The sequence below is a fragment of the Notamacropus eugenii genome, chromosome 2 (assembly GCF_028372415.1).
Source record: "Notamacropus eugenii isolate mMacEug1 chromosome 2, mMacEug1.pri_v2, whole genome shotgun sequence".
NCBI classification, from domain to species: domain Eukaryota; kingdom Metazoa; phylum Chordata; class Mammalia; order Diprotodontia; family Macropodidae; genus Notamacropus; species Notamacropus eugenii.
The window spans coordinates 17,584,937-17,611,610 of record NC_092873.1 but is presented as its reverse complement, the minus strand read 5'-3'; the positions used below and the strand labels follow the sequence as shown (position 1 = coordinate 17,611,610).

The following is a 26,674-nucleotide window of genomic DNA, read 5'->3' as shown; positions in this document are numbered from 1 at the left end:
CTGTGGTGGCCAGGATTGTCCCATTTTGGGTCTTTGTAGCCTCTGCACCCCTGTACAATTTCTAGCACCTTCCACAACGCCTCCCCGGCCCTCACTTCTCCCTGTGATTTTCCAGGAGCGATGCCTGAGATTTCTAGGTGAAGGGGTCCTGGAGAGGTCGGGAGGGAGAAAAGACATTATTGTCAGTAGTGGCCAGGGCAGAAGAGGGACTACATCTCCCAAGAGGCCCTGAGCCTCTTGGCCGCCCCAAGGCCCCTTACCCAAGACCAGGACCAGGACCAGATTGGCCTGGGGTCGACAGAGTTCATAGTCTCTCTGCTCGACGCCCCAGGTGGGGCCACGGGAGGGAGCAGGTTTGTTCTGGGGAGCAGGAGAGGAGGCAGGGGCAGGCTTAGGACCCCCCCTCCCCACACACACACTCGCTCAACTTCCTGAACAGGGCTTGGGCACCCTCCCTGTCCCACCCATGCTTCCACCCCCACCTCCGGCCGGCGGCCCCTGATTGGTCACCACCTACCTGTCCGTCATGGGCGGGGCTGGGGCAGCCCCAGCCCAGGTGAGGCCGCCCGCCCGCCAGCCGGGAGAGGAAGGTGACAGCCGGGGAGGGTGGGAGGGGGGTCCAGACGCGGGGGGAGGAGGCCGCGGGTCATCGCCAGCCATGCAGCCGGCGGGGCCCTAGCCCAAGAGCACCGGGGGCTGCCGGGGGGCCGGCTCCCCCGGCCCGCAGCACCCGCCCCCCTACAGCCCAGCCCAGGCCAGGCCGGCGGAGCGCAGCCCCGGCGGAGCGCAGTCCCGGCGGAGCGCACCATGGAGAGCAGACTGCAGGCGCTGGATAGGATGGTGTGCGGGGAGCGCGGGGGCCCGGAGCCGGCCGGCCTCCTGGACGGGCTGTTGGACCTCCTGCTAGGGCTGCACCAGGAGCTCTCCAGCGCCCCCCTGCGCCGGGAGAGGAACGTGGCGCACTTCCTCAGCTGGGGTGAGTGGGCTGGGGTGGGCCAGGGTGGCCGACGCTCTCCCCTGCCCTGCTAGGGAAAGCCATTTGGCAAAGAACTGGCCGGGACTTGGAAGGGTTCGGAGGAGAGGGAGGGGCGAGCCAGCCATTCCAGGGCGCATCCACGCAGGGGCTAAGCCTGCCCTCCCACTCACCCACTCCCCGAGGTGCCTCTCATATGCACCTAGGGGACGCCCCCCCATTAGGACTCAGGCACATGCCACGCTCCCGCACGCAGCCGCTCGGTGCCTGGTCGGACACATGCTCAGGCAAACACTTGCCTCTCCAACCCCTGTTACTGGCAGTGCGCAGAACTTTGGCCCTCTCTTTAGTCTACCCACCTGTGTAGGGACCCCTCTGGTGGAAAGGACATCAATCAGATGACGCTCCACCTTCCCCCATCTCAGATCTCCCATAAAGACTGAGTTCCCTTTCAGTGGACGGTGGCGGCTGAGTCACCTGGGAGTGGCTGGCCCAGGGTGACCCTGAACCCTAGGCAAAGGAACTCAGCCAGGGCTCTGGCTTCTGGGCCACAGTCCCCCTGCCCACCCTGGCGGCCCAGGGTACCCAGCTGCAGAGCTGGGCTTCCCACGGGTGGGGCCTTAGCTGAGCGTTTGCCCAGTGCAGGGCCCTTGGCATTCCTCCCGATCCTCAGCCTGTTCAGTCCTCCCCTCACCATCCCAGATGTTCTGGGACATCCAGCCCCTTCTCTAATCAGGGCACAAAGGCCTAGGAGCAAGCAGGTGCCTCCGATTTTATGCCTATGCTACCTCCTTCTCCCTCTCTAACACTATGCTTCCAGGGACTTCCTCTCCTAAGACTTTCCCCAGTGAGGTTTCAGGCTGCTGTTTCTGGATCCCTTTGACTTCCCTGGAGAGTTCTGATCCCTGGGCTGTAGGTTCCCTCTAGCTATTTGTTAATGGGTAAAATCCTTCCCTTCTCTGGACCTCAGTTTGCTCAGCTGTAAAATGAGAGCATGGACCCAGGTTGCATCTAATAGATGCTGTTTGAATAGAACTTAAGCCCAGATGATGTTTAAGGGTCTCTCTCTCTCTCTGTCTCTGTCTCTGTGTCTCTGTGTTTGTCTCTCTCTGTCTCTATTTCTGTCTCTGTCTCTGTTTCTCTGTCTCTCTCTCTCTTTCTCTGAATATTTGACTCTGCTTCACTCTTCTCCCTCCTGGACTCGTGTGTGTGTGTGTATGTGTGTGTTTGTGTGTGGGGGTGACTCATTCCTCCTCTGCCCTGACTCGCCCTGCTTCCCAGGTTACATTGGGGGGGCTCTCCCCATTCCCACAGGAGCCCAGAATCAGGGTTAGAGACCGACTTTCATCTGCCTAAGTGACTGCTCTCCCCAAAGCCCCCTCTGGGCATCCTGCTGCTCCCCTCACCACATACATCTCTCTTCTTTCCTTTTCTCCCCTCCCCAGGCTAACGAGGCAATTAGTTTCTGGAAGGAGGCTCCCATACCTCCCCTGATGGAGGGTTTCTGTTTATTAAACCTGAGGAGCAGCTCTGGGTAGAAGGCCACAAACCAGCCTGGTTGGTGGGGAGCTTGTCTCCTGAAAGGGGAAACCAAGGCAGAGAATGGATCTGACCCAGGAACTTAGCCTTTCATTTCCACCACCCCCCCCCAGCCTAATTTCCTCTCTAGTCCCTTAGGGAGCTTTCCCTAAGTCCCTGCTTAGGACTGATCCCTTAGTCTTCAAAATTCAAGTGAATTTAACTCAATAAGCATTTATTGATTAAGCACCAGGGACTGGGCTAGGGTTTGGAGGCACTGGAGAAAAACAGCTGTCTCTGCTCTCCACGAGCTCTCTTCCTACCAACTCCGAGCAAGTCACTTGCCCTGTTTGGGCCTCAGTTTCCCCTTCTGCTCTGAGGGAGTTAGACTAGATCAAGGGTTCTTAACTTGAGGTCTGGAAACTTTAAAAACTTTTGATAACTGTATTTCAATATAATTGGTTCATGTGTCTTATTTTATGCATTTAAAAACATAATTTTGAGAAGCTGTCCATGGGCTTCCCCAAACTGTCAAAGGGATGCAGGACACAAAAAAGTCTAAAAAACCCCTTCCAGCTCCAAATCTCATGAGCCTGGGATGTGCCCTCCCTGGAGCAAGGGTGGGGAGAGAAAAGCCAGCATGAGGGCAGGGGGGGTGGGGACACAGAGAAGGGGTAACCTAGATGGGGAGGGGAGAGCAGAGCTATGGAGGCAGGGCAGGCTTCTAAAGGCAGAGAAAGAAATGTATTGGAGGGGACCAGGGAGGGGGGATGGGAGGGCCAGGGTTGGCGAGAGGGATAGGAGGGCCTGGGGGGAATGGGAGGGCCAAGGAGAGGAGGAGGAGGGAGGGAGGACAGCGGCTGTTTATTCCTCTCAAGGCTGTGTTTACACTCTCAAAGGTTTCTTGCCTGGGCTTTCCCAGGGGATCCAGCTTGAGGCAGGGCTTAAACCCTGAGTCTTAGTCAGGAGGGACTGAGTTGTGTGCCCTGGGCTTAGCCAGCTTGTCCCATCACTTCAGGCTTCCCTGCCCAGCCCAGCATCCCATCTCCTTCCCCCACTTCTGGAAAGACCCATTTGTTTGAAGCTTGACTTGGCAGTTACTTATTGCCTATAAGCCCTTGGACAAGTAACCTCACCTCTCTGGGCCTCAGTTTCTCCTTATGTAAAATTGAGAGAAGGGCCCTTCCAAGTCCCATGATTCTTTGCCAAGATCCCACTCCCCTACAGCTCCCAGCTCCTGGCTGTCCCTGCTCTATGTCCCTCTCCCCTGGCTCCCACTTTGGCTTCTTCTCTCCAGAAGCCAAGCAGCTTGCCCCCCAGCCCAGAGCTGGCAAAGCCAAGGGCCCCAGCCAGATGCCTCCTCCTCCTTCTGCACACTCCCCCCCCCCCCCAACGCTTTCCATATGAGGAATGTCACCAATCCGGTTCCCCAAGACAGGCCCAGGCCTGGCCCCTGCCAAGGAGATCCTGGAGCTTGAAGCCTGGAGCCTGGGCAGGGTGAGCTAGGGATAGGGTCTGTGTCCCCTTAGTGTTACCAATGGACTTTCCCCAGCTTTCCTTTTTTGGAGCTGGGGGACTACAAGTCTCATCAGCCCCCATGGAAAGGGCCATACACCCTAGGGCAAGTAGAGTGTGATCGTAGCCCTAGTGGGGGGGAGAGGTAAAAAGAAACCCTCTAGGTGGGTTTTTAGATAGCCATGGATTGGAAGGAGGAGTAACTGACAGCCTCCTGAAAATTTCCCCACTACCCAGTCAACTACTCAACTTCCCACCCACTGTCTTGGGGCTGAGTGGACTACGACTCCCATCAGCCCCTGGGAGGAGAACCTGTCTTTCTCTAGGGAGCTAACCGACCTGGACTCATGGGAATTGTATTATTCTCACCCACCTTAGGAATGGTACCTAAGCGCGTTGCACCTGGAGGGGATCACAGGTATATATAACTCCTTATAGCTGAGATTAGTTATTTATCACCTGAACAGTGGACAAACCTATCAAGGGACCCCTTCTCAGAATCAGTACTTTAAAGGCAGAAAATAAAAGACTGAGGATTCTAAAGGAGACCAGTTAGATTGAAATTGATTTTATTTAAAAATAAGTTTCTGGACCTCAGGCTAAGCCCCTTGTCTCACTGGATCAGAAGACTTGAGCCAAAAGGACCTTTGACATCTCCTGGTCTGGCTGCTGCACTGATCTTTTTCCTTTAATTTTTTTTTTTTTAATTCTGAACTTAACAAAGTACAAATAAAATGGGTATTTCCATAGAATGTGAAAGTGTGATTGGTCTATGCCATTTACTTTTCTTTTAAAATATATAAAATAAATTCAGCCTGTAGCTTTCAAAGCAGCCCTGCTTGTCTGCAGTGGCTTTCTGGCTTTCTGTTCTGTGCATTCAAAAGAAAAGAAACAAATGCTTCAATGATCTTCCCTCCCTCCCTCCCTCCTTCCTTTCCTCCCTCCCTCCCTTTTTTCTTTCCTCCCCCTTCCCTCCCTCCCTCCTTCCCTCCCTTTCTTTCTCCCTCCCTCCCTCCCCTCTCTACCTCCCTCCATCCTTCCCTCCCTTCCCTCTCTCCCTCCCTCCCTTCCTTCTCTCCCTCCCTTCCTTCTCTCCCTCCCTTCCTTCTCTCCCTCCCTTCCTCCCCTCTCTCCCTCCCTGCCTTCCTCCCTCCTTTCCCTTCTTCCTTCCTGGAGGTGACAGAGGCACGATCCTAAACCAGGCTCCTCAGTGCCATACTCCCTGTCTCTTTCCTCTTACAAAGGGGGAACTGAAGGCCAGGGAGAGGAGACATGCCCAAGGAGGCTAACAGCAGAGTGGGATGAGCATGTGGCTCCCCCAGCCATGGGCAGGGGCTTCTCGTCTCCCCTCACCTGAGCCTTTGTCTCCCCTCTCAGCTGCCCCATTTGTGACAAAGGTGAAGGAACTAAGGCTCCGGAGGGATGACTTTGAGATCCTCAAAGTGATCGGCCGGGGGGCCTTTGGGGAGGTGAGTTCCCAAGGACTGGAAGTGGGTGGGGGATGGAGGGTCCATGTCCTGGAGGGCGGCTTGACCTTTGTTCTCCCGGGGACCCCTGCAGGTCGCCTTGGTGAGACAGAAGAACACAGACCAGATCTTTGCTATGAAGATGCTGCACAAATGGGAGATGTTGAAGAGGGCCGAGGTCAGTGGGTCCATCCCTCTGCCTGCTGGGGGTTCTCAGCAACTGCCAACTTATCTGATCTGGAGTCCTTGTTTTACAACTGGGGAAACTGAGTCAGAGAGGGCCAGCTGGAGACTTGGCCAAAATGTCAAAACTGAGGGAGCTTCTGTGAATGGGGTGAGGGTCTATGAACTGACACCTTTCTTTCTCTCCTCCAGACTGCCTGCTTCCGGGAGGAGCGTGATGTCCTGGTGAAGGGAGATAGCCGATGGGTGACAGCGCTCCATTGTGCTTTCCAGGATGATGACTATCTGGTGGGCTTGGCAGTGAGGGGCCACCGATGAAGCCAGGACGTAGGATCAGGGCAGGGCTGAGGTGCCCAAGGAAATTGTTCCCGAGGCCAATTGACCGGGCCATAGACACTCCTAAGTCTAAATCTGAGTCTGGACCTTGGGCTGGTCGTGAGAAGATGGGTACTGAGGGTGTGAGAGGGCCCCAAAGTCCCAGGATTTGCAGGGGGGGTTGGTGCCTTTGGAACAGGGGTGCCAGAGCCCAAGCCTTCTGAATGCCTCTGCTCCAGGGATAGGACTTGAGAATGGGATGTAAGTTAGCTAGGGACCATGATGCTTTGAGCTGCAGAGTGCTGCCTGGGGGCCAGGGGTCAGGATGCCATGGACAGGCAATGGGGTGGAGAGAATTAGTCAAATGTAATATGTGTAAAGCACATAGTAGGAACTCAATAAATGATTATTCCCTCCCCCCATGCCCTGCCCAGTACTTGATCATGGACTACTATGCTGGTGGAGACCTGCTGACCTTGCTGAGTCGTTTTGAGGACCGGCTGCCCCCAGAGTTGGCACAGTTCTACCTGGCTGAGATGGTGCTGGCTATCCATTCCCTGCACCAGCTGGGCTATGTGCACAGGTGCTCAGGCCCCCCAAGTCCCTATTCTATGACCAGCTGACCCTCCAAGTTGCCTCTGTCTCATTCCCACCCACCAGACCAGCCTGCCTGCCCTTCCTCCACCCAAGGACCCAGGAGTCTTGGTCCCCTGTCCACTACCTACCAAATTCAAGTATCTAGCCCCTTCCTGCCCACCATTTCCGCCTTTTTGCCCCCCAGAGACCCAGGAGACTTGGTCCTCTGCCTTCCATCCCTCATGATCTCTAGTTTCCTTCTCAGAATCCAGGGGCCATTATGTAATATCACAAGATGGTAACTAGAGAGGAGGAATGTATCTCAGAGGTCATTGAGTCTAAGCCCCTCATTATACAGATGAGGAAACTGAGGCCCAGAGAGAGAAAGTCACTCAGTTGAGAGAAGGCTGACTTAGGAGCCCCAGGGCCTGGGCTCTCCTTTCTAGCTGTGTGACCTGGGGCCTGCTGCTTCCCTCTCTGGGCATTGGTTGTCTCTCTGTACAGTGAGTCAGGGTGGGGCTAGGTCAGTGCTCTCTGAGGTCCCTCCCTGTGAGCTCCACATCCTCTGACTTGGGCCCGGCTCTCCCGATGCAGGGACGTCAAGCCGGACAACGTGCTCCTGGACACAAATGGGCACATTCGCCTGGCCGATTTTGGTTCATGCCTGCGGCTCAACGCCAATGGAATGGTGAGGGGAGTCCCCCTGGGGCAGTGTGGACTTGGGCACCATTGGACCCTCAGCCTTACCCTGCCCCTGTCCTTGGCCTCCAGGTGGACTCCTCGGTGGCTGTTGGCACCCCTGACTATATCTCCCCTGAGATCCTCCAGGCCATGGAGGAAGGAAAGGGCCACTATGGGCCACAGTGCGACTGGTGGTCCTTGGGGGTCTGTATGTATGAACTGCTCTTTGGAGAGACCCCCTTCTACGCTGAATCTCTGGTGGAGACCTACGGCAAGATCATGAATTATGAGGTCAGCAGGATGGGCTGGGAGGAGCAGGCTAAAGAAGGCCTTGGGTGCCAGACACAGGACAGGAAGGGAGAGGAGAGGCCTTAGTTTCCTCATCTGTGAAATGAGGGGTTTGGACCTCTATGGGCCTATGCACTCAAGTTTCTAGGCAAGGGCAGGTGGATACATGCCCAAGTTCTAGACTCAGAAGTTTTGGGGTGTGAGCTAAGGGGATAGCCAACCGGGTTCTATCTAGGACAAATGTCTGGTTCCAGGAAGAAATGGGTGGGGATGTCTGTGGGCTTAGATGAAAGGAAGGGAGCAATCCCTGGGGTTCCAGGTTATAGTAAGGATGCTCAAGATTCAAGGCTAGGGGTCAGAGATGGCCACCCAGGTTTTAGGTTGGAAGAACATATGCTTAGGTTGTAGGGAGGGGCAAGGAAACACCAAAGCTTCTAGGCTGTGGAGGGTTGCTCAAAATTTTAGGCTAGGGGTCAAGTTCTGGTGTGGGTTCTAGAGTCAGGTGGGGATGCCTGAGGTTCTAGATTGGCGGTGGGCTCTGGAGAAGGGGGTAAGCTGAATCTGGGATCCCAACATTCTCTTCCCTCCTCCAGGACCACCTGCAGTTTCCCCCAGATGTCCCCGAAGTGTCAGAGAGTGCCCGGGACCTGATCCGCAAACTCCTGTGTCGCCAGGAGGAGAGGCTGGGCCGGGGGGGCCTGGATGACTTCCGGGGGCACCCCTTCTTTGAGGGGGTGGATTGGGAGCGGCTCCCAAGCAGCACTGCCCCTTACATTCCGGAGCTCCAGGGGCCTGTGGACACCTCCAATTTTGACGTGGACGATGATACCCTTAATCACCCGGTAAGCGGGACTGCTGGGATCTCTGGGGACAAGAACTACAATTCCCAGAATGCTTATGGGCCCATAACTCAGTGCTTCCATCCTCCCTGCCTTCAAGGTGGGATAGTTTAATCTAGACTCAAGAGATCTAGCTTTGAAGGGGGGAAGCATATGCCCTTCTCCCCCAGCCCAGGATCCCCAGAGTTATCAGGGTGTACCCTAGAGGCAGAGCAGGACTACAACTCTCAGCAGCCTTTGTAGGTGGCCAGCCAACTCCTAGGGAAGCTGATCCCACAAAGTCTCATGGGAGTTGTAGTCTTTAGCCCCAGGAGGCCTGGCCAGGCCGCAGGGGGATGCTAAGGTCCCAGTTTCCTGGAGCAGAATCTCCTGGCTTCCCCAACTCTGTGTTTTAGTGTGTATGTGAGTCAGTTCAGGCCTACAAATGCTTATGAAGCACCTACTGAATACATTGTTGGGCTTGCTTGGTAATATAAAGAGAGGGAACCTTGAGAATCATCCTTATGCACCTGGACAATGGGAAGGGCTCCCAACTGTATTTCCTCCTACCTGTGGTCTTCTTGGCCTCAGTTTGCCCATATGAAATCCCCCAGAGGTGGGACCCAGTGGTCTTCAGGACCCCACTTTGGGCCTCAGTCTTCTGATGGTGAGATAATTATAAAAACAACTGGCACAGGGAGGAGCCCTAGCAAGATGCAAACCAAGGGGGAGGTGGTCTGTCAGGGAAGCCTTTCTGTCCTTGAAAGGAGTGGATTTCAAAAGGCAGAGATGGGAAAGGGGCCTGGGGGTCAGTCATAGGCAACAGAGCACAGCATGGGCAAAGGCTTGGCTTTGAGAACAAGAGACAGAGAGTTTGGTTTGCAAGTAAAGCAGAGAGAGAGAAAAGGCTGGGCAGACATGGAGGTTGCAGCCACATTAGGGAGAGCCATTTTTAGTTAGGCCTCAGTTTCCTCCTGTGTAAAAAGAGAGGGTTGGGCTGGACAGCCATCTCTACAGTCCCTTTCCACTCTAAATGGATGATTCTATGCCAAGCTGAGGAATTTAAATTTTATTCTGTGGGCAACGGGGTGCCACAGAATGTAATACCCATTAAATAGAGGGGTAGCTAGGTGGCCCAGTGGATACAGCACTGACCCTGGAGTCAGGAGGACCCAAGTTCAAATACAAGCTGTGTGACCCTGGGCAAGTCACTTAACCCCCCCAAAAAATCAAATCCAAATCAAATTGTGTGTGTGTGTGTGTGTGTGTGTGTGTGTGTGTGTGTGTGTGTATGTATGTGTGTGAAGCCAATTAGTCCATTGCATTATCCCGGTTGAGAGATGGGGGTTGGACCCAGGGGCTTAGCTATGTGAGTGGGGAGCAGGGAGGATGACTGAGTCAGCTGGCACTGCTGGTGACTGGGAGGACTGGTTCTTGCCCTGGGGCAGTTGGGAAGACTCAAGCAGGGCAGCTGCGGTCTTAGGACAGTGCCTCTCACGGAGGCTGGACCAGATGGATGCTGTTGTGGCCCAGGGCCGGTTACCATGGTTGACACCCAGTTAGCGGGATGGGTTCACCCTGTCCCCTTCATCCTCTTTTCCTACTGCGCAGGGGACCCTGCCACCTGCCTCCCACGGGACATTCTCTGGCTACCACCTGCCCTTTGTGGGTTTCACCTTCACGTGAGTGTGACCTTCCTTGTGATCCCCAGTCCTCCCTACCTGCCTCTCTCTGCATTGTTGGGAACCTGTGGGCTGGGCTGGGTCGGGGCTGAGGATCGGTTGGAGGTGTGTGGGCAGGACTAGAGCAGGGGAACAGAGCTAAGTCAGAGCCTAAGGCCAGGGGCTCACCCTGCTCCAGCCCCCATCTCTTCCAATGTGTGGGTGCTGGTTGCTCACTGCACCCTGGTCTCCTCCCCATCTCCAGCCCCCGGCCCAGCTCAGACAGGAGTCCTGACCTGCAGGCCTCAAGTCTGGAGCGGAGAATGCAGACCCTGGAGCAAGAGAAGGCAGAGCTGAGCCAAAAACTGCAAGGTGAGTGGACATGTGCCTGTGGGGGACTGGGTCCGGGGGTAGCGGGCCTCTGCTCCCTTGGAGCTTCTCAGGGACGCCTCTCTCCCAGATGCCCTGCAGAGAGCCAGCCCTGGCCTCTTGGAGCTAGAGCAGTTGAGGAAGGAGGTGGAGACGCTTCAGAAGAAGCTGGCAGGTACTGAATGGCCCCACTTCTCTGGGCCTGGAAGAGAGGAGAGGAAATAAGCATTGATTAGGTACCTTCTGTGTGCCAGGCCCCATGCTGAACATAGTAACTCATTTGATCTCCTAACAACCTAGAGGGCAGCTGCCATTTTGATCCCTATTTTACAGTTGAGGAAACTGAGGCGCATAGAAGTTGTGACTTTCCCAGGAGCTCTGAGATAGCTGGATTTGAACTCAGGTCTTTCTGCTTCTAAGCCCCCAGCCTCACTTGCTGGCTTTGGGCCTAAATTTCCTCATCTCTACAAGTGGCTTTGGCCTGATATCCAAAGTCTCCTCTGGCTCTGGCTGACATCTGAAGGTGCCCTGCCCCCACACCCCACCAGGACCTCTGCCCCCAGAACCCTGAACTTCCAAGCACAGCAGCCCTGTGGGCAGAGAGGCAGCTGGGACCATGGCCATGCCTGTATCATTAATTTCTGGCTCTCTCCCCAACAGAAGCCCAGGTTGAGGGTACCCCGGGCGGGAGCAGCTGGCAGCAGGAGAGAGGCCAGCTTAGCCAGGTTTGAGACCCTTTGTCGCCGCCCGTGGGGCTCATGGCATCAGTGACTCCCACAATGGGCAGCATCATGAGGTGGGAGGAGGGGTGCTAGGCTTTGAGTCAGACTCGCTTTGCTGTTGACTGATTGGGTGACCTTGGGCCAGTCCCCATCCCACGTTCTGAGGTCACTCTTGACTCTGCCACAACACTACTGGCTCTTACCTGAGTCATGTCCCACAATGCTCTGGGATGTCTGGGGCCTTGGGTGAGGCAGGGATGGGGGGTGGGGTAGGGGCTGGGGGCCCTCTCCAAAGCAGACCAGGCTTGCAGATCCCAGCCGCAGCTTCCATCCTGTCCTTGTCCTGTTGCTCCTAGGACCTGTCAGAGGCCCGGGCCCAGATGCAGGCCCAGGCCCAGGAGCTGATCATCTCTGAGGAGAAGCAGAAGGAACTGCAGAAGAGGCTCCAGGAGGCAGAGGAGGCTGCAGGAGCTGCCAGGAGCCGGGCTCAGGCCCTGGGCCAACAACTGGAGGATGCCCGGGAAGCCCAGACCCAGGTAGCTATGGTGGACAGCTCACAGCATGCCGAGGCTGGGGGCAAGCCTGTTCCCCTCTTGGGGCCTTGTTTGGATTGGATAATATGAGGTCATGTTGATCACCGACTTGGCTCCAAGGGCAGTCTGGCATGGTGGGTAGAGGCCAGCCTTGCAGTCAGGACTGAGTTCAGTCTGGCCTCAGGACCTGGGCATCATTCTCAGTGCTCTGGGTTGATCTCCCAGACTCTGAAGTTACAGTCAGCCATGTGAGCATCTATTATGTGGCTCATCTCCTGGGGCAGTGTGAGTGGGCATTTACATCCATGGAGGGAGTTTCCATGCTGGAAGCACCCAATGCTGATGCAGGCCCAGGTCTTGAGATCAATCCCCGACCTTGGGGTTTGCAAAATAGCCTAGTGAGGTCGGTACAGCAGGTCTGCTCCCCATCTTATGGAGAAGGAAACTGGGGTATAGAGGAGATCAATGGCCTGCCTGTGGTCATGGAACTCCTAACTGTCCACGGCAGGATTTGAACCCAAGTGTCCTGTTGAGGCAACCAGGTTACATAATGGATAGAGCACCAGGCCTGGCGTCAGGAAGACCCGAGTTCCAATGTGGTCTCAGACATTGCTAACTAAGTGGCCCTGGACAAGTTGCTCCACCCATGTGCCTCATTTTCCTCATCTGTAAAGTGGGAATGATGATAGCACCTACCTCCCAAATTTGATGTGAGGATCAAATGAGATGATATTTGTAGAGCTCTCAGCAAAGTGCCCAGCACATAGGAGGGGCTTACTTAATGCTAGTCCCCCTGAGCCAGGGAGTTTTTCTGCTCTGCCCATGCTCACCCTTCAAGAGGGTTTCTGACCCTGTGACTCTTGCCCTCCAATTTAGCTAGAGGCCAAGGTGACCACCCTGAGCAGTGAGGTGTCGCGGCTCCGGAAGCAGAGGGACCGGAGCAGGGAGACGGAGAGGTCCAGAGTCAAGGTACCCGCCAGCAGCAGGAAGGAGGGCCGTGTAACGGGCATCGTGGGGTCCTTGGGCCTCTGCAGAAACCCCAAGGTTTCTTGGGGATGTCCCTCAGCCCCTTCCAACACTTGATTGGTGCCTGAAAATCCACCATTAGAGTTTCATTCCTTTAGTGTAACTGTTTTCCCGAACACACACACACTTTTGTTCATCTTTCTGCCTTGTGGGAGTGAGTGGTTTAGAGTTACTTAGAGCCTTCCTGAGAGTACTTTGGTGGGGAGGGAACCTGTGGGTCCTTGTGACCTCAGGGATGTGATCATTGGGGTGAGGGGGCCTGCTTTTTGGGAAGGGGGAAGGGACTGGGGAGCTGATTCTCTTCTCCTGTTTACAGTCCATCCACCCACCCCCTGAGACCAACGGCTCTGGCCCCATGAGCCCTGTGCACCAGGGGGCCGACCAGCAGGAGCCCCTGCGGAGCCAGGGGTGAGAAGAGGGGGCAGGGGCAGGGGCAGGACCCTGGGGCTCCAGAGCCGGGGCCACCTTGGGCTCAGGGAGCCATCAGCTGGCATCTTCTCCCCCAGCAGCGCTGGCCCCAAAGGGAAGGATGAACTTTGCCGGCTCCAGGAGGAAAACAGACGTCTGACCCAGGAGCAAGAGCAGGTACGCCAAGCCCCTCCTGGGATGGGGTCCCCAGCTTCCCCTCCTTGGCCAGCCTTGACACGAGCCATATCTGGGAGGGCTTTCTGGAGAAGGTGGCATCTTCCTCCTGGAGGAGCTCATTATTTGGGACTCTGTTTCTTCCTTCTGGGCAGCTGTCAGGAGAGCTGGAGCGAGAGAGGCAGATCAAGAAACAGCTGGAAGGAGAGAGGCAGGAAAGGGAGAGTGCCTGGGAGGCCCAGATCTCTGATATCCTCACCTGGTGGGTGAGGCTGCCTGCTGTCAGTGGGAGGGGAGTCCAGGGGTTGGGGGGAGCTGGGAGGGAAGAGTGAAGACTGAGCCCCTCCTGTCCTCTCTCAGGGTGAATGATGAGAAGGTCTCTCGAGGCTATCTGCAGGCTCTGGCCACCAAGATGGCAGAGGAGCTGGAGGTCTTACGCACTGCGGGCACCCAGACACTGCCAGCCCGGCCACTGGTGAGTCTCTGGGCCTGGAGCATCTGGTGGGGAGGGGGGCTCTGGAAGGTCGTTGAAGTTCTCCTTCGTGGCTGGACTTTGTGTCTGGACTTCATGTCTAGAATTCCACCATTGGCCATATCACCCACTCTAAACTCCTCTATTCAAATGGAAATCTGGGCAGAGAATGTTAAGACTCTTAACCCCGACTTGGGAATGGATTGCTCTTAGAACCATAGACTGTCAGAGCTGGGAAGGACCTGAGAACCTAGAACATGGAGCATCAGAGCTGGGAGAGGCTTTTAGAAATCCAACAGGTCAAGCATCATAGAACCCATTGTAATGACAAGGAAACTAAAAGTCTACAAATGCCTACCGTGCCCTGGCAAATTAGTGATGAGCCCACTTTGGGAAATCCATGTGGGATGGAAGCCGTGGAGGGAGGGAGGGTGTCTCACCAGAGCTAGCCTTTTTGTGGGCCAGGACCACCAGTGGAAGGCCCGGAGGCTCCAGAAGATGGAGGCCTCAGCCAAACTGGAGCTGCAGTCTGCGCTGGAGGCTGAAATCCGAGCCAAACAGAGCCTTCAGGAGGAGCTGGCCCGGGTGCAGGAAGCCCTGCGCCTGGCGGAGAGGTAGGCCCCCTGAGGATGGGGAGGGGCAGCTTTGTGCCTCCCTGTCCCTGGGGGACTACAGGGTGAGGGGAGGGTGTGGTCCTGGGGGGAGGAGGCTCTGGGGGCTTCTCTGGGGAGGATGAAGGCAGGGAGAGGCTGATAAGAGAATGGAAAGTCCAATTTAAGCTCACATGACATTAGAGCTGGGAAGGACCTTGGAACCTAGAATATGGAACATGTCAGGACTAGGAAGACTATAGAACCTAGAACCTAAGAGCAAAGTGGTGGTACCACACTTAGGCACAGCAACCAGGGCTGTACCCTGGGGCACCCAGTTCTGAGGGGGAAAATGTCTCTTAGTAGCACAAAAATAGCATAGCTGGGCACCAGCCCAGTTATGGAGAAGTTAAAATAGGAGCTATCAGAAAGGTTCGTGGTCCATGTATGGGGTGGGGGCTTCACCTTCCAGCCCAGAGCCTAATGTAGATTGGAGAAACCTGTTTTGAGCAACTTTCCCTGGGTGTGACCTTGCCCTGGGGCAAAATTGCTAGTTATAACTGCTGGGAGGAACCTTAGAAGGACTGATGGAGAGAAGAATTAGAACAGTGGAAGGCTCTTGAAAGTCTAGCCCACCAGCTAGAACAGAGAAAGTCATGGAGGGACCTAGAACAGAGCTGGAAGGGACACCTAGAACACAGAGCTGGGAGGGACACCTAGAATACTGAGTAGGTGTGGCCCTTAGGCCACCATCTGAACATTAGCCTGGCTTTCTGGCACCTGTGGCCCAGTGCCCCTCAACATCTCTGCCTCACCCTGTCTTAGCCTTTGGCTCCAGGGGGTTGGGCTTGGGGGATGCTCCCTGACGGAGAGAGTCAGTGTGGTGAGGAGGCTGCTGTGGCCAAGGTCCCCCCTCTCCCTCTCTAGCCTCCTAAAGGAATCTGAGAAGCGAAACCAGGCCCTGCAGCAGGAGCTGTCCACCCTGCAGGAGGAGCTGAAAGCTCGAGGCCTGGGGGGTAAGAGCCCTGTTGTGGGGGGCTGGAGCCTTCCTAGGGTGGGGGGTGGGGTCCTGGAGGCCCGAGGATTGGGCGTCAGATCCTGGCCCCTTCATCTCTCAGCTTCTAAGATGAGAATGGTGAGCCATTTGCAGCGCTGGTCCGGACCAGAAACGCTCCCACGCCAGTTATATTACAGGCGTGATCCACAACAGAATGTTACAGCCAAGGACATTCAACGTCAGGGTGGGGAGGGGCCTGGACAGTCTTGTGACAGCCCCCTCTTCTATTGTACAGATAAGCAAGCTGAGGCGGGGGGAGGGGAAGGATGGGAGGCTTTTCCAGGGTCCCATGGCCAGGCTCTCCCTGCTGAACTTGACTTCCCCTCCCCTCTCTCTCTCTCCAGATTCCAAACCGTCCAATTCCCTAATTCCATTCCTGTCCTTTCGGAGCTCAGAGGTGAGGGCTGGGCAAGGATGGAGTGAGGGTTGGGCTCCTCTTGGGTGGTTTGGATGGAGGAGGAGGGTGGAATGGCGTTTCATCAGCTGTCTTCCTCCCTCTGGGACTACCGATGGGGTCCTGCAGAAGGATGCTTCCAAGGAGCCCAGCTCCTCTGACGTTCCTGACTCCCGGCGCCCTGGAGCGGAGGCAGAGCTACGGCCAGAGGGCCGGCGAAGCATGCGCCTGGGGGTGAGGCCCTGGCACTGGGGGGAGACCAGACCCTCCCCTCCCCCAGCCCCTGACACTGCCCAGCCCTCTCCAGCCAGCCTTTTTTTAATTCATTCAACAAGCAGTTAAGTGCCTGTTGTGTGCCGGGCACTATGTTCAGTGTTGGGCATACAGACAAAAATGAACCGGCCCCTGCCCTTAAGAGCTCATGTTCTGTTGGAAGATATGACACTATCCATGGCTACGTCAATACAAAATCAGTGCCAAGGAAGTGCTGTGTTATTTGGGGGGCACTCATGCCAGTGACCCAAGCTAGGCCTCCTAGCCCCTGCTTTCCTCCCAAACCCAGACATCATGTCCCCCAGCCCTGGGTCCCAGCCCTCTGAGACCCCCTTGATATGTATGTCTCTCTCTCTCTGGGTACAGACTGTGTTTCCTCGAGCCCCGGTCCCGGCTCCAGCTGACAGTTCCCCGACCAAGGTCAGAGCCAAGGCAGGGGCCGTGGGGCAGGGGCCATGGGACAAGGAAAGCTCTGACATGGAACTGCCTAATTAGAAAGTCCCTTCATGGAGCCCTCCAGTGTGCCCTGGCCTCAGCTACTGCCTACAGGAGACCTAGGAGGGATCTTAGAACAGGGAACATCCAAGCTGGGAGGGACCTCAGAATGGAGAACATTATTGAACAATTCATACTGGGCAGAGTCAGGAAATGGTATTTTCTGGGTGTATGGGGGGTGCAGCATCTATCTCAAGGTCAGACTTAGTGGCATCTGGAGTGTAATTGGCTGTCTGCCCTCCTCAGCCTGGTTCCCACATCCTGCGCCCTCGGAGCTTCCCGTCCCCCACCAAGTGTCTGAGATGCACTTCACTCATGCTTGGCCTCAGTCGCCAGGGGTTGGCCTGCGAAGGTGAGATGCCTTTCTCCTGCCCCAGACTCCAGAGCTCCCTCCTTGGCACCGTGTGCCTTTCTCCCATGCCCTGGCTTCACTTATCATCCCTTCTGTCTCTCCTGCACCCTCCAGCCTGCAGTTACTTCTGCCATTCTGCCTGTGCCCCCTTGGCCCCTCCCTGTCCTGTGCCCCCTGAGCTCCTCCGGACAGTCCTGGGGGTGAATGCCGAGACTGGCATCGGCACAGCTTATGAAGGCTTCCTGTCGGTAAGTGGGGTCAGCGGGGGGAAGGGGGGAGTCAAGAGGGATGGACTCAGGGCCAGCTTGGGGTGGTTGCCCTGATCCCCGACTGTCTCCTCCCCTGCCTAGGTGCCTCGCCCCTCGGGGGTGCGCCGAGGCTGGCAGAGGGTGTTTGCCGTGCTCAGCGACCTCCGCCTCCTCTTGTTTGATGCACCTGACCCAAAACTCTGCCCCGCAAGCAATGCCCTCCTCCAGACACTGGACCTGAGGTGGGTAAAGACCAAGGGAGGGAGGTCTGGGCACAGATAAAGGCATACGATGTAGACAGTCTGGGAGAGAGTGGTGAGGGATAGAGGCTGTAGGAGGGAAGGAAGGATGGAGGCTGGCAGCTAAGGGTTGCGGGTCCTGGAGGCTGCAGGAGACAGGGAAGGAGGAGCAATGTTCATTAACCAGGAGGGAGGTCTCCAGTGGAATGCCCCAAGGATCTGCCCTGGCTCTGGGCCATTCAGTATTGTCATCAGTGATCTGAGTTCAGCTTCTCATCAAATCTGTGGCTCTGTGGCCCTCCACAGGGGCTCCAGAATGGTCTGCACACAGTGGAGACCTGGCCTGACCTAGGAAGCCAGGAAGAGTAAGAATGCAATGCAAGGGCTCAGGAGGGCCCCAAGCCAGCCCCCTCCAAGACATCTCTGACCAGGGGTCAGCCAGCGCCTTCTGCGGCTTTCTGCCAAGGGAACTGCCCATGTAGTTAGGGAGTTCTGCCTTCCACTGGGGGCTCCAGGATTTACCCTCAGGGGCTCTGCCTAGGTCCACCCTTCAGATACTTGAGGCCCCCTTGAGACCTCTTTAGCACATCAAGGCCAGTCACAAGCCCAAAGCAGGAGGCATGACATCCCTATCCACTTCTCTGCCAGAGAGCCCACCTTCTCTGCTCTGTGACCGGGCTGAATCTCCCCAGTAGGATAGAAGCTCACTGAGGGCAGGAACAGCCTTCCCCTTGTATTAGTAGCCTTGCTGCTTGGTGCATAGACAGTTGGTGCTTAATAAAATATTGACGGGCATGCCCTTGTGAAATAGATCCAGAGGTCAAAGTGGGCAGCAAGCTCTCCCAACATCCGAGTCTGTGTTGGGTTGTGGCAGTAACAGAAGCTGATGGGGCTATGGGGATGAGCTTAGAAATCCCGAGGTTTCAGAACTAGGGAGGTGAGATCCTTCCAGTGTCCTGGAGAGTTGTGGGCACTTCTGGGCTGGGTACCCTATTGTATTTAAAATTTGTAAATTGATTTATATCTTTGTTTGGGTTTCCCATACATCCTACACCCCACTGCCTCCTAGACAGTGATCCTTCCTAATAAAGAGTAAAGATCAAACAAAGCAAACAGTTCAGCAAAAGTAAACACATTAATGGAGTCAGACATATTCTACACCCTTAGTCCCCCACCTCTGCCAGAAAGGGAGGGATGTTGGGCATTACCTTTCAGGAAAGACATTGATAAGTTAGTCCAGTAAGAGCTTGTCTAGAAGAGGGTGAAGGACCTTGGTGGGAGTATTCCTTGAAGGACCTGGGAATGTTTATTTGGAGAAGAGAAGACTTGGGGACTGGGCAGGATGTTTGTTGTTTGGTTGGATCTGACTTTTGTGACTCCCTTTGGGGTTTTCTTGGCAGAGATACTGGAGTGTTTGCCTTTTTCTTCTCCAGCTTATTTTACAGATGAGGAAACTGAGGCAGACAGGGCTAAGTGACTTGCCCAGGGTCACATAGCTACCAAGTATCTGAGTCTTCCTGACTCCAGGCCCCTGCTCTGGGCACTATGGCTCCCCTTGGCATCCTAAGCAGGGAACATCTGAAGGGCAGTCCCTTAGAAGAGGGGTTAGCTTTTCTCTGCTGGGTCCCAGAGGGGAAAGGTACAGAGACGCTTCAGATCTGATATCAGGTCTAGCTCCAGGGGAGTCCTGATGCCCCACCTCCAACGGGGTGGGCTCTGCCCTACTGCTGAGCTTGGTGAATGACCCCTCCCCAGGGGGACCATCAAGGAGATTCCTCTTTAAGTGGGCATTTAATACCTCTGAGATACTGGGCAGATGGTTGAACACCAGGAGGGAGCTGCAGGGAGATGGGGAGGGGGTGCATAGTAGATGTGAAGGGGAGGTGCCATCCCTCCTCTCTGTGGCTCTCAGGGACCCCCAGTTCTCAGCTGCCCCAGTCCTAGCATCTGATGTTATCCATGCACAGTCCCGGGACCTCCCACGCATCTTCAGGGTGAGTGTCTGAGCCATGGTCCTCTCCTCAAACAGTCCCCAGGGCTGGTTGTCCAGACCTTCAGTCCTGCGGAGTCCCCATGGGCTCCAGCTGTCGCAGGTGGTCATCCAGGGGGCATTTGGGTGGAACCCTGGTCTGAGTTTCCTGCCACCCCTTGGGGGTGGTTGGGATGGTGGATCAGACCTTCCCCACCCTCCTCACTGCCAGCATCTCCAACCTGGCCTCCCTTCAGGTAACGGCATCCCAGCTGACCGTCCCTCCAACCCTGTGCTCTGTGCTGTTGCTGGCCGACAGTGAGGCGGAGAGGGCCCGCTGGCTGCAGGTCCTGGGGGAGCTGCATCGTCTCCTGATGGACATGCGGCCCCGGCCCCTCCCCGTCTACACCCTGAAGGAGGCCTATGACAACGGGCTGCCCCTGCTGCCCCATGCCCTCTGTGCCACCATCATTGGTGAGCCTCCTTCCTGGGTGTGGGCTACTGTGGAAGACAGTGCTCCCCCCCACCAGGGGTGTGCTGGGGAAGGGACAGGACCAGCCCAGACCAGGCACTACCAACAGAGGAAGATGCAGGGCCCTCCTGGGTGCAGTGGGGAAGGGGCAGGGCCAGCCTGGGTGCTGCCAATGGGGGGGCAGGGGCACCATGGACCCACGTACCCTCTGAGATGTAGAGGCAGGAGGCCCAGGGCATCCTCAGGTGGGTACAAAGGAAGAGCTCAGGAATGGGAAGCAGGAGACCCAGGTTGCCTGACTCATCCTTTTCTGGGCCTCAGTTTCTCCCTCTGTAAAATGAAGTGATTAGAGAGGTGATCTCTAAAAGCCAGACTCTGAGAGGAGTCAGTGCCAAGACTTCCATCTGTCCAGTGGTTGACCAAGGGCTTGAGGTCTGCCCTCTCACCTGATTCTCATCACTTGTTCACAAAAGAAAAGGCCAGTGAAGTGAGCGAAATGCTCATAAACTGAGAGGCTTTTGACACAAACTGCCTCCAGCACAGTGACAGGACAAGTTAGGTGAATGACTGGCCCAGATGTTCCCAGGGATTAGGTCAGAGTCAGGATCTGCCTCTGCTTCCAGCAGAAAGTGCTGGAGGAGAGGCCAGGGCCTCCTGGGGAGGGGGCTAAGACCAGAGCCCAGATGTGGGCAGCGAGGTAAGTGAGCCTGGCTCCAGCGGCCAGGGCTCCTTCATCTCCCTTTACTCCTCCCTCCTCCAGACCAGGAGCGTCTGGCCCTGGGCACCGAAGAGGGACTCTATGTCATCCACCTGCACACCAACGGTGAGGCTGGGATGGGGCGTGGAGGTTGGGGTATGAGCCAGGAGCTGGGGCTGATGGGGATGTAACAGGGAAGGGGGTTAGAGTGGGCCGGGGGCCATGAGCCATGGGTACCGTCTAGACTGACTCCCCGATCCCCTTCCCCAGACATCTTCCAGGTGGGTGAGTGTAAACGGGTCCAACGCCTGGCAGTCAGCCAGCCCGCAGGACTCCTGGCCGTGCTATGCGGCCGAGGCCCCAGTGTCCGCCTTTTTGCCCTGGATGATCTAGAGAGCAGCGAGGCAGTGGGGGCCAAGATTGCCGAGTCCAGGGGCTGTCAGAGCCTGGCAGCAGGCAGGGTCTTGCAGGCCAGCACAGCCGTACTTTGTGTGGCCGTCAAGCGACAGGTCCTCTGCTACCAGCTGGGGCCTGGCCCTGGGCCCTGGCACCGGCGCATCCGAGAATTGCAGGCGCCCGGGCCAGTACAGAGCCTGGCACTGGTGGGTGACCGGCTGTGTGTGGGGGCTGCTGGAACCTTTGCCCTCTACCCGCTGCTCAATGAGGCAGCCCCTCTGGTGCTGGGCTCAGGGCTGGTTGCTGAGGGGCCTGGCCCCAGCGAGGCTCTGGGTGCCGTCGAACTCAGCCTCAGCGAGTTCCTGCTCCTCCTTTCCACGGCGGGCATCTATGTGGACAGGGCAGGAAAGAAGTCTCGGAGCCAGGAGCTCCTTTGGCCTGTGGCCCCCATAGGCTGGGGTGAGTTGGGGCATCAGGGCTGGGGGGTAAGCAGGGGTGAGAGAAGGGCCTAGCAGAGACAGAGCTCTGGGGAGGATCGGCTTTCAAACCCTTGTTGGCCTCCTCCATGGAATGAGTATGATAATGCTTGGCCCTTCCTGGGGCTGGTGTGAGGAGGGTGCTGTGTAAAACTCGGGAGAGGGGAGCTGCTGTTAACAGTAATAATCGGAGTGAAAATGCCCCCTTCTTCCCCTCTGCCTCCAACCACCAGGCTACTCAGCCCCCTACCTGACAGTGTTCAGTGAGAATGCCATCGATGTGTTTGATGTTCGGAAGGCAGAGTGGGTCCAGTCTGTGCCACTCAAGAAAGTGAGGCTTCTGAGCCCCAGGGAGGGCAGGATGCAGGGTGGGAGGGACAGAGATGTAGAAGGGGGTGACCTGAATCCTCCAGGGACAGGGCTGGTCTCTCTCTGAGGGAATGAGATGCTGGACCCACGCCCTGGGCTGCCCTCCCAAATCCCCCATCCTCCCTGGGCCTCAGTGTCCTTTCCTGTAAAATGAGAGGGTCCCTTCCAGTGCTAACTCTCTGGTCTTATGCTCTGTGACACAATCCCTCAGGTCCGTCCCCTGAACCCTGAGGGTTCCCTTTGTCTCTATGGCTCTGAGAAAGTCCGACTGACCTACCTCAGGAATCGGCTGGCAGGTGAGCATAGCTGTGTGTATGGTTGCGCTAATGGGCACTTTCCCTAGGCCCCCACTGGAAGCCCCTTGGCTAGAGCCTTAGTTGCATGCCAAGTCTTCCCTGAAATGAACCAGGGACACTGGCAGTTTGCTGTATTCAGAGGCAGGATTAGGGTCTGAGCCCCAGCTCTGTCCCTTCCTAGCTGTATGATTTCAGCAAGTTGATTCCCCTCTCTGAGCCTCAGTTTTCCTCCTGTAAAATGGGGATAGTGATCCTGTGACACTTTACCCACTGAGAGGCTAGATGGCTGACCCTGGAGTCAGGAAGAGAAAGATCTGGCTTTAAGTCTGGTCTCTGCCCTGCCCAGCTGAGTGACCCTGGGCAAGGTCTGAAGCCGCTCTCGGACTAACAAGTGGCCAATCTATGTGAGTGGATGGACTTTCTAACCTGATGAAATAACAGTTGTAGACTCAAAACAACCCAACTCTTTGAGCTGGCCAGTGAGATGCTTAGGAAAGGGTGACCTGGGGATCTTCCACAAGAGTCCTCCCTCTGCCATGGTTGGGAGTGACATGGCTCTGTAAGTTGGCCTGGCCCAGCAGAGCTCCTAGGGGATCACTGGCCACCAGGGCTGTCTGTGTTCACACTGGGGATTCCTGAAGTGGGAGACTTGCTGTTACAGAGAAGGATGAGTTTGACATCCCCGACCAGACTGACAACAGCCGGCGCCAGCTATTCCGAACCAAGAGCAAACGGCGGTTTTTTTTCCGAGTCTCTGAGGAGCAGCGCCAGCAGCAGCGCAGGTAGAGGCCAGCCCCTCAGAAGGCAGCTCCTCGGCCCCTGAGCCCAGCACCCCGCCCCCCCACCCGGGGCAGCAGGTCCCTGGCCTCCCATGCCAGCCAGGCAGCTTACTTCCTCTGTCAAAGCCCAGACACCCCTGCAGCCCTTGGGGTCTGTCCCTTTCCTGGGTTCACAGCATGCTGGGCTGCACGCTCCTCAGCCCTCACTCTGCCATCCTTCCAGGGAGATGCTGAAGGACCCCGTCATACGCTCTAAACTCATTTCTCCACCAACAAACTTCAGCCACCTGGCCCACATGGGTCCAGGAGATGGGAAGCCAGAGCTGCCCTTGGTGAGTGGCCAGCTCTGTGGGGGGCTCCAGGCATGAAGAATACACATGGCTAGTGTTCTGGGGAGTGTGGGAGGGTGCGAGGGATGGGTCAGAAGCCTGCTGGGCTAATCCTCAGTGTGTCCTAGAGGGACCCAGAAGGCAGGGGGTGGGCGGAAGCTGTTCTGAGGAGTCCACTGTAGCAGAGGGCTTGGAGCTCTGGAGAGCCCCAACCCTGCCTCGACTAGTCTAGTGTAGCTTCATGGCCACATGTGGCCCTTTGACTGAATCCAAACTTCACAGAACAAATCCTCTTAAGTGTACTGGAAAGCACAAAATCTAGAGTTGGAGGACCTGAGTTCACTTGCTTTATTAGTGACCTTGGACAAGTCATTCTCCCTGAGCCTCTATTTTACCATCTGTAAAACAGAAAGCATTGTTCTCGATGACGTCTGGGGTCACTTGCAGGCTCTGCTCAAGGCCTTGACTGTATGGTGCCTCCAGTAATGTTAGGGTCAAAGGAGAGCTGACCTAGTCCCCTGCCTTCACACCTAGGAACAACTGGACTCCGCATAGGCTATGAGCTTGCCCAGAGTTAGGCTCCTGCTTTCCAGGCTGGCCTCTGACCTTTGGCTAGAGCTCTGACCATTACCCACTGGCCTTGTTTGTGCCAAGTGATGGGAGCAGAAAGGAACAGAAGCTGCCCAAGGGCAGGGATTGTTCATTTTTTGGCATTGTGTCCCCAGTGCCCAGCAGGTGCCTGGCCCACAGTAGGGGACTGACAAATGCTAGTTGACAGATTGACTTGTATTTCCAGTAGCTGGCACATAGTAGGCATTTTGGACAGAAACTGAGGACAGGCAGCCAGGGCCAGTAGTTGAGCAGAGAAGGGAGCTCAGTGTCCAGGGAGGGCTCTTTCCTCTGGACACAGAACCCCTTTCCTGCAGGTTCCTGAGGACAAAGGCCGTGGAGGAGGCAGAAGTCATGGTCCCACGAGGCCCCACAACTTGTCGGAGGCTCCCCGACGCCCAGCCTCCATGGGTAGCGAAGTCCTCATACCAGATACAGACTCTGGTAAGAGGCCTATTTCCTCTCTGTCCAGCTCCCTCCCTCCCTGCCTTGGGTCCCCAACTCACCTGGCTTCCTTAGAAATGGCCCTCGCCTGCCTGGGCACCCACCTGGGCACTGTGCATCCCACTCACCATGCCCTCTTTTCACAGTGAGGAGAAAGCCCAGGACCTCCCTCTCCAGTGAGTCGGTATCCTGTAGCCAGGGCCCCCTGAGTCCCACGGTCTCTTTGAGTCAGGTGAGGAGCTGGGTGAAGGTGTGGGTTCCAGGCCTGGCATGACCCCAGAAAGCTCTGTCCAGCCCTGTCTTCCCTCTTATCTCATCCCCAAACTGAGGCAGAGGCTCCCCTGGGAGAACCTTTTCTCCCTAATAATCACCCTGTGGATGTTCGTTGTGTTTACATTGTGTTTAGCATTGTCTGGGGGCTTGGAGAAGAAAATTTCAGAGCTGTGAAGGGTCTTAGAATGTGAGAATTCCAGATGGGAATATCAGATGTAAGAGAGTCCTTAGCACATGGAACTTTGGAAATGAAAGGGAACCAGTTGAACCCCCTTGTTTTAAAGGGAGAAACTGAGGCCTAGAAGGGGAGGTAATTTGCTTAAGGTCGTAGGGCCAAAACTAGAACTAACTTCTTGTCCAGTATACTCGCCATTGGTCTACACTGCCCTAGGCATCCCAGAACAGTCTAGATTTCAGTTCTTTTAAGGAGCATCCACAAAAAGAATCTCTTTTTAGACTTTGAGTCTTTGGGGACCTGTGGGGGGGAGACCTTTTCTCTGGCCCCAGGGAGAGAGCCCAGGGTGCCTGTGGTGACCTACTAGGGGGTGGGGGGGGAACCTGGTGTGTCTATGGGGATCTCCGAGGGGTGGGAGAGAGCTCAGGTGCCTATGAGGACCTACGAGAGGGTGGGGCTCTCATTGCTGTCTCTCTCCCTGATCCCCTGCCTCCCCCTCTCAGATCTCAGACCGTCCCCGGAGCCTTCCCCCAGCCTCTGAATCAGAGAATCCCCACTGAACCACCCTGACTGAGAAACCAGCCCTTCCCCCCACCAGCTCCAAGGAGGAAAGTGACCCACAGTGGGCTTTGAACCCAAAAGGGGCTGGAGCACCCCCTGCGGGCCAGGGCAGTGTGCAGAAGGCCGTGGGGCAGCAGACAGTAGTTTGCTCAGGGTCCAAGCTCAGGCAGCTGGATGCTCCCCCCAAGCTCTCAAGCCTAATGACCCCAATTGCCAACCTTCCCTCATCGACCCAAGCCCAGCCCAAAGTGTCAGACAAACACTCCCCTTCCCCTGCTCTGTGTTGTCCTGACCAAGGGGAGGAGAGCCCCAAAGTGGGGCTGTACTCAAAGGGCTTGCTCAGCAGCCTCACCCCTTCCCTGTGGGGAGCATGCTGCTTGGGTCAAAGTCTTGGGCCCAGGCCTCCATGAGCGCTCTTGAGACGGAAGGGTGGGTGTGTCCAGGAGAAGGGAAAACTTTGGGGAGGTTGAGGGAGGAGCCCCAGGTCATAGGTTTGGGGGGGTGGAGGAGAAGGGGGGCAATGAGGACATTGTTAGCTGTTGCCCCCCCTTCCTCTGCCAAGATATATGGGAGACAGTCAGAGGCTGAGGGAGGTGGGCTGTAGAAGCAGGGGAAGAGAGAACCTCAGGGAGACAAGATCCTGAGAGAAGGATGGCATGGGCACCTCTGTGAGAGAAGGAAGGTGGAGGGAGAGAAAGAAGACAGGCTAGGGAGAGGCAGAGAGAAGGAGGAAGACAAGCACGGGCAGAGGACAGATTGAGTTCTGGAGGCAACTGACGTCAATCAGTCAGGCAGCACTTAGGAAGCACCTACTGTGTGTCCGGCACTGGGTGCGAAGTTGCTTCCACATGTAAATCATATGATACTGCGAGGGACAGGAGGTAGAGAGGAGAAGGGATAGAAGAAAGAGGGAGAAGTGGAGGGAGAGGGAGGAAGGGGAAGGAGAGTTAGAGGAAAAATGGGGGAGGAAGGGGGCAGGAATGGAGAAAGTCACAGGAGGGGAGGAGGAAGACCATGGCGCTGGGGGGAGGCAGAAGAGTGAAGGAGGAAAAGCAGGCAGGACCTGGGGGCTTCCCTGGAGCAGGGCTGGAGGGAGAGGAAGCCTTTGCTGACCGCCCTCCCATCATCCAGTCAGGGGGAGGGGAAGGGGTTCAGGGATTATTTATGAGGGGCTAAATTGTGTGGGAAGGGGCGGGCTGCGGGGGAGGGGCAGCGGCTGCTGGGAGATCCGTCCTGATTTGGACTGTCGGACCCTTTATTGGGCGAGAGGGTGACTTCTCAACGTTTCAGACAACTCTGTATTAGGAAGATAGATATATGGGGGAGTTTCATTATTGTTATAATAACTATTATTATTTCTAAACCTTCCGCTGTCTCAGGTGGGGGAGGGGGAACCAAGTATTTATCTGATGGACACTGGAAGGATCAACACCCAAATTGGATGTGTCAAGAGAAGTCTAATAAAGATGTCTTTATAAACTGC

General features: G+C 56.1%; 1 protein-coding gene across 2 annotated transcripts; it reads left to right on the top strand.

The window, feature by feature from the left end:
- The first annotated feature begins 629 nt into the window (after nucleotides 1-629).
- On the top strand, nucleotides 630-26,674 carry CDC42BPG (CDC42 binding protein kinase gamma). 2 transcript variants are annotated; one of them, XM_072639049.1, is made up of 37 exons: nucleotides 630-976; nucleotides 5,384-5,475; nucleotides 5,567-5,650; nucleotides 5,848-5,943; nucleotides 6,405-6,553; nucleotides 7,141-7,234; nucleotides 7,318-7,518; nucleotides 8,109-8,357; nucleotides 9,945-10,015; nucleotides 10,260-10,366; nucleotides 10,455-10,538; nucleotides 11,024-11,088; nucleotides 11,442-11,621; nucleotides 12,495-12,587; nucleotides 12,961-13,052; nucleotides 13,154-13,229; nucleotides 13,382-13,488; nucleotides 13,587-13,701; nucleotides 14,164-14,312; nucleotides 15,216-15,304; nucleotides 15,690-15,742; nucleotides 15,869-15,973; nucleotides 16,379-16,432; nucleotides 16,754-16,859; nucleotides 16,974-17,107; nucleotides 17,210-17,349; nucleotides 19,259-19,340; nucleotides 19,573-19,789; nucleotides 20,548-20,610; nucleotides 20,755-21,339; nucleotides 21,590-21,687; nucleotides 21,937-22,021; nucleotides 22,683-22,803; nucleotides 23,024-23,132; nucleotides 24,056-24,182; nucleotides 24,329-24,414; nucleotides 25,134-26,674. In XM_072639049.1, the coding sequence occupies exons 1-37, from the start codon at nucleotides 808-810 to the stop codon at nucleotides 25,188-25,190; spliced, it is 4,584 nt and encodes a 1,527-aa protein (XP_072495150.1). In that variant the 5' UTR covers nucleotides 630-807; the 3' UTR covers nucleotides 25,191-26,674. The 2 variants fall into 2 exon arrangements, with proteins under 2 accessions (XP_072495150.1, XP_072495149.1); XM_072639048.1 differs by having other exon boundaries at nucleotides 13,151-13,229.

Bases quoted from the DNA above. Each gene is read 5' to 3' on its own strand.
- CDC42BPG (XM_072639048.1), top strand. From the start codon at position 808: ATGGAGAGCAGACTGCAGGCGCTGGATAGGATGGTGTGCGGGGAGCGC. The intron at 7,519-8,108 runs GTCAGCAGGATG...TCCCTCCTCCAG, and splicing joins GCAAGATCATGAATTATGAG to GACCACCTGCAGTTTCCCCC. The intron at 11,089-11,441 runs GTTTGAGACCCT...TGTTGCTCCTAG, and splicing joins AGAGAGGCCAGCTTAGCCAG to GACCTGTCAGAGGCCCGGGC.